This window comes from Mus pahari, chromosome 6, assembly GCF_900095145.1.
Source record: "Mus pahari chromosome 6, PAHARI_EIJ_v1.1, whole genome shotgun sequence".
Lineage (NCBI taxonomy): Eukaryota > Metazoa > Chordata > Mammalia > Rodentia > Muridae > Mus > Mus pahari.
Window position 1 is genome coordinate 68,098,505 of NC_034595.1, and position 6,820 is coordinate 68,105,324.

Genomic DNA, 6,820 nt, shown 5'->3' on the forward strand with positions numbered 1-6,820 from the left:
CACACACACACACACACACACAGTTACTAAGCAATTGACTGTACACCTGTACACTGACTTGAAAGAATCAGTATAAATCTTTTCTAATTTTTAAAGTCTAAGATATTTCAGAAATTATGGTCGTTTGAGATTTTGTTCTCATGGCTATAATCATGAAAATTACATAACTGTTCTGGGCAATCAATGAAATGATTATTTCTTAGATCTTTATTTGATTCTGGACAAAATCTTTCTTGTAAACTAGAATATAAACTCCACAGGCATAAATGCTAAAGCTTTTTCATTTAATGATTCAACAACTTAAGGTAACAGGTGGTGTAATGTGAAGTGACATTGGAGCTAAGCAGTGTACACTATAGGATTTCCTTATTTAGGAAAGAGAAGTTTCATCACATATATACAAGAGTATCTATTACTCCATCCTATCCTATTCCACCCTATCATGTATTTATATATCCAAATGGGAAATCATCCTTAGTATTTTCTATTTAATTCAAAGTTGAGTTCAGTCTGTTTCTGGACTCTTCAGCTTGTTTAATGATGAGAACATTGTTAAGGGAAATTCTCAGGCCGTTTCTATTGTGTTTGTACTGCCAGTCAGTATAATAAGCAGGAGAACAACACCTGTCGTAAGTCACCAGTTATGCATAGTTTTGATTTTTGGGGTTTTTGAAACAGGGTTTCTCTGTGTAGCCCTGGCTGTCTTGGAACTAGCTTTGTAGACTAGGCTGGCCTCAAACTCAGAGATCCGCCTGCCTCTGCTGGGAGGTGGCCTGGAGCCAATCCCAGCAGGTACCAGCAGTAACCTCACTCATCCACATGCACTAAATCAGAGCACCCCACATACATATTCTTGGATAAATCTTCCCAGGCGGTAGTGGCACATGCCTTTAATCCCAGCACTTGGGAGGCAGAGGCAGGTGGATTTCTGAGTTCGAGGGCAGCCTGGTCTACACAGTGAGTTCCAGGACAGCTAGGGCTATACAGAGAAACCCTGTTTCGAAAAACCAAAAAAAAAAAAAAAGAAAGAAAGAAAGAAAAAGAAATGTCCTTAAACATGCTTAATCTTCTTTCTGTTCTCCCTCGTGGAATTCTTTTCCTCTCTCATCTATAGTACTCACAGAATTCTAGATTATACTTGTGTTGTGAACTTGTTTTTATCACCATTTTAAGTTCAAAATCTACTAGAAGAATTATTCCTAACATTTAAGAGTTATTTATTAAACAGTTGAAAACTATGAACTATATCCTTCCAGAAAAATATGTACAAAAGTATATAAAAAGTTTTTATAGTCCAAGAGATTTAAAGTCCAAGAGATTCACTCCAAGATAAAGGATTCTTTTTTTTTTTTTTTTTTTTTTAGGTTTTTCGAGACAGGGTTTCTCTGTGTAGCCCTGGCTGTCCTGGAACTCACTTTGTAGACCAGGCTGGCCTCGAACTCAGAAATCCGCCTGCCTCTGCCTCCCAAGTGCTGGGATTAAAGGCATGAACCACCACACCCAGCAAGATAAAGGATTCTTGTGTTTCTAGACTGTGTATTCCTTCAGGACAGTATGTAAGTTTCACTCACAGAGCTTGTTGTCATCCAGGCAGATCTCACTACCTGTATAGAAGATGCTAGATGAACTGTGAATTGATTACTCCCCAAAGACTCTCTAAGCAGGATGGTTTTCTTTGTTTCTTTAGGCTTCCATCTGAGTGGCACAGTCACGGAACCAGCCACTGCTTCTGAGCCAGCAGTGACTTACAAAGTTGCAATCAGCTTTGATCGATGCAAAATCACATCTGTGAGCTGCGGCTGTGGGAATAAGGACATATTCTACTGTGCTCACGTGGTAGCACTCTCTCTCTACCGGATCCGGAAACCAGATCAGGTCAAACTTCGTCTTCCTATCTCAGAAACCCTTTTCCAGATGAACAGGGACCAGCTACAGAAGTTTATTCAATATTTAATCACAGCACACCACACTGAAGTTCTTCCTACCGCACAAAAGCTGGCAGATGAGATTCTGTCCTCCAACTCAGAAATCAACCAAGTGAATGGTAATTGTTTAACATTTTCTTGACTTAGAAAAATTAGCTTTCTCATATCTACTATTAAAAGCAATATCTTTTCCCCCTTCTTTTTTGTTGTATTTTAAGAGGTTGGAATTTTTCTACTCTTGTAATAATTTAACCTTATTCATTTTTGTCCAAACACCTGTGATTAACTCTTAGTCTCTTTTCTTTCTTTCTTTCTTTCTTTCTTTCTTTCTTTTTTTTTTTTTTTTTTTCGTGAGGTGTGAGATAGGGTTTCTCTGTGTAGCCCTGGCTGTCCTGGAACTTGCTCTATAGACCAGGCTGGCCTCAAACTCAGAGATCCACTTGCTTCTGCCTCCTGAATGCTGAGATTAAAGGCATATGCCACCATGGCCCAGTCATTAATAGCAATAAACTATGACTGGTGGGTTTTTTGGTTTGTTTTTGTTTTTGTTTTTTTAATGTTTTGGTATTCTTTCTATAGTCAGTATATGCTACTTTTATAGTTCAAAAAGATGTTTAAGAACAAAAGGACAAGGTACAGTGGCCACCTAGTGGTCAGTCCTAGTCCTTGGGAACTGGAAGCAAACGGATCAAGAACTCAGGTCATTCTCAGCAAGTCCAATAGCAGCTTTAGCTACATGAGCCCTACTCAAGGAACAGGAGCCAGGGAGCTGGTTCCTTAGCTGGCAAAGCTCCCTTAGGACATGTGTCACTATGTAGCCTCATGAGAAAAAGCCAGTTCCTGAAATGGCTTCGAGTGAATTTATCCTAATAGTAATAGTAGACCATTAGCGGATTTTAAATAAGAGATGGTGTGATATTTCTTACCTAACTAATTGTGTGCTTTATCTGTGGCTTGATTAATAATTATTTATAAAAGATACCCCCTTCCATTTTATTTTCTTCTGTCACCCTGGGGAAGATCCCACATCACACTAAAGTGTCATTTACTTTGACTTGTTACCAGAAGGTCAGTCTCCTCTTCATTCTTTTCATGAGAAAGCTAAAATATTCAAACCAACAAACTTATATAAGAACAATTTAATTCAATGTAATTTAAATTTAAATTTAAATTAATAGATATGAACTGAGAGATAGTGGACAGCTAAGGAAGCCATTTTCTAAACTCCAGGGATTGCTTACCTAACTGAAATGGTTCTGCTCAATTACTCCTAAATATTTCCCCTGCTCTGTCTGACTTTGCAATGTGGGCATTTCTTATTAATCTTTTCCCCCTCAGTTTCTGTGATCTCTATAGATCTGTATATTTCAGCTACACCCTTGATTTCAGATGTTATCCACTTATCATGACATACAGATTCATTTTTCCAGTCAGCTCTTGTGAGCTTTATAACTGGTTTTTATATCACAGAGACATCACAAGATCAGTAAATCCAAATATGAATTTATAGTCTATATTCATTTACCTTTTTAATTTTGGGCAGTGCCGGGTGCAATGAGGGCTTTCATATGTTAGGCAAGTATTCTACCACTGAACTGCACAATGGCTAGAGTTTTAAGTTCCTCAAGCTTGCTTATTCTTCTGCTCATTCATCACCCCAGCAATCAGCACTGTGTTCTAGACACTGATACACACCTGTAGTCAGCTCTGACACCTTTCATTTCTATATATATGCATTCCATTGCAAAGCCTTTCGTCTAGATTGCCAAGTCGTTCCCCTTTATTCCCTCCTCCACAGAGCCGTCCCAAGTGATTTTTCTATGACTGTCTTAGTTAGGGTTTCCATTTGCTGAGAACAGACACCATGACCAAGGCAACTCTTATAAGGGACACCATTTAATTGGGGCTGGCTTATAGGTTCAGAAGTTCAGTATGCTATCATCAAGGCAGGAAGCATGGAAGCATCTAAGCATGCATGCTGCTGGAGGAGCTGAGAGTTCTACATCTTGTTTTGAAGGTAACCAAGAAAAGACTGATTACCAGGCTGGTAGGAGGAGGGTCTGTCAAAGCCCACCTCCAAAGTGACACACTTCCTCCAAGGCCACACCTCCTAATAGTGCCACTCCTGGGCCAAGCATATTCAAACCACCACATATAACTATAGATAATATCACACCATTTCTTTTGTTTGTTTTTGCTTTTATTTGTTTGTTTTTGAGATATGGTGTCACTACATAGTCCTAGTTGTCCTAGAGCTCACTCTGTAGACCAAACTGCTGGTCTCGAACTCACAGAATTGCCTGCCTCTGTCTCCAGAATTCTGAAATCAAAGGCATGCATCAGCACTGCCCGGCCATGCCATTTCTTATTTAAAATCCTACATTGGTCTCCTATTAATTATATATTAGGAAGAAGTCCACATTCTTTGATCTATAAAACATTGAACAAACTAGCTATTACCTACATTTTTATGTATTTCTTCGAGAGAATGTATTCTTTTCTTCTTCCATTACAGTTGTATTTAATTACAATGTAGTTTATGACTTCATGTTGTCTTTGAACAAAAAATACACTCAGTATTTTCCCTTCTCTGTGCCAGGCAGCCTCCCATTCACTCCTCCAGTGTCATTTTTTTTAAGCTTATTATGGCCTTTCCACATGAAAGTGCATGCGTGTGTGTGTGTGTGTGTGTGTGTGTGTGTGTGTGTGTGTAAAACTGAGGAAGTAGCATAACAGAAAAATATGCATATGATTATTTGTTTATCCTCTCTCTCCAATTTGTCCAAAGTCTCCAAGAGGACAAGGACTGCATCAGTTTTGTTTATCCCTAAATATTAAATATTTGATATAAATGTTGCTACATATTAAGCTCTTGGTAAATACTATTGGCTTACTCTTTTCTGTTTTGTTTATGAAATAAGATCTCATTATATTGCTTCAGCCAGAACTCTTGAACAAAGAGACCCTCCTCCCTAGCCTCCCAAGCTGCTGGGATTAGAGGCACTGCAGCTGGCTAAATGTTTGCTCAAGAAATGAAACTAGTGGGTTTGGTGAGCTGGTCATTGATTAAGAGCACTGGTTGCTCTTCCAAAGGACCCAGTTCAGTTCCCAGAACCCATGTGGCAGCTCACTATCATCTATAACTGTAGTCCCTTATAACTGGAATTATTCACACAAACTTCTTCTGATATAAAGACATACATGCTGAAAAAACACCCATCTACATAAATAAGTCTTTTTTTAAAACAAATAAAATATCTCATGAAATAATCCATGGTTCTGAGCATAATGCTACACATATGTAAGTCTTGGGAGGCCAAGGAAGGAGGATCCAGAGTTCAAACCAACCTTGTCTACATCATAGAACTGAGGCTAGTGAGGTGAGCCTTGTCAACATAGGAAGGCCATGTCTTACACAGAAACAGGACCCACTTCTCCCACTTGCATGTGCACAAGTACACACACACACACACACACACACCCTCTGTGGGGTTTCTTATCATTTCATGCTTTTTTCAGATGACTAATAGTCCTATCAGTCACACTGATTTTCTATTGTATCTTGCCTAAATGTCAACTTACTCTCTTCTTTTCTTTGCAGTGACCTAGCCCTATCCTAGCAGTTCATTTTGTAAAACCACACTAGATATTTTTAATGGGCCTAATTTCTTGCACAACTGCTGTGTCCACGAGGATTCAGAGTGTTCTATAGTTTTCTACTTTTCTTCAAATCTCCTCAAATTCTGAAAGACACTATCATTCCATACTTCCAGCCCAGTTGATTAAGACCAGCTCTCTTCTTAGGCAGGTTCCTAATTCTGTTTTTTCATTTTCTAATTGAATCACCTAAGCTGATCATTGGTCCAGCTGCCCCTGCCTTCTGCTGAGAGACCACCTCTGTTACTCTTTCCTCAGCCCTGTACCCAGAAACCCAGCCCTCGGCGTAACCTAATTGACCTCAGTTCCCTCTCTGCCGAGCTGCCAGATCCGTTCCAGAACATTCCAAAAGCATGTCCACAATAATCGTCTTAACAGTGACCAGCACTGTGCTAATAATTTATTCACCCAAATTTAGCTAGAGATTGAAATGTGAGCAAAGAGCTGACAGACTTTCGGGGAGATGTCTGAGTGAATAACTCCAGGTGGGTTTTAAGTGGTTTTGCTGAAGTTAGCCCAAATATGAAGGATAACTTGGATAAAATCATGTTACCACAAATACAACTCTGTTGTACTTTATGAAATAGTTTTATGGTGAAATACAGTGCAACATTTTTATTTGTTAAGATGTCTCATGTAACCCAGGCTGTCTTTAAATTCACTATGTAATCAATGGATTTGAACTACTACCCTTCTGGTTCTACCTCCTGGGTGCTGGGGATTACATAATATGTACCACCATTGCAAGTGTTATAGCTAAGAGGGAAAAGGTATTCTGGTAGTTGGCAGCCAAGGAATACCACAGAGGAAAACCACACAACAAACCTCACACAAGAGATTTACTGGAAGGGAAAAGCACAAGCAGATGGCTGCCTCTGGTTGGCCAGGCAAGAAGCAGCAGAGAACTGAGCAGAAGGCAGGCTTTTCACAGGGTTTCTTGCAGGGTAGAGCTTTCCAGGGTATCTTGGGATTGGAGGGATTATGTGGCCTGACCTTGGGGCAAGCTCGGGGATTAGTGGAATTTTGTGGCCTGATCTTGGATTTTTCATCTTCTTTTCTTTCTTTCTTTCTTTTTTTTTTTTTTTTTTTTTTTTTTTCTTTCTTTCTTTCTTTTTCTTTCTTTCTTATTTGGGGAGGGGGTTCGCTACTCTCCTGCCTCCAGGGGCTTACACCTAGCTAAAAATACACTTTTATGTTCTAAGAAAATATTTTTGTTTTGGAAATAATATATATATATG

The 6,820-nt window shown here is 39.2% G+C and overlaps 1 protein-coding gene across 2 annotated transcripts in view; it reads left to right on the plus strand.

The window, feature by feature from the left end:
- The window catches only part of Zswim5 (zinc finger SWIM-type containing 5), a 112,825-nt gene that overhangs the window by 75,221 nt on the left and 30,784 nt on the right, over positions 1-6,820 (plus strand). For both annotated transcript variants that reach the window (XM_021199800.2, XM_029539715.1), the window contains exon 2: positions 1,688-2,044. In XM_021199800.2, coding sequence (XP_021055459.1) covers positions 1,688-2,044 — 357 coding nt within the window. The remainder of the gene's footprint in view (positions 1-1,687; positions 2,045-6,820) is intronic.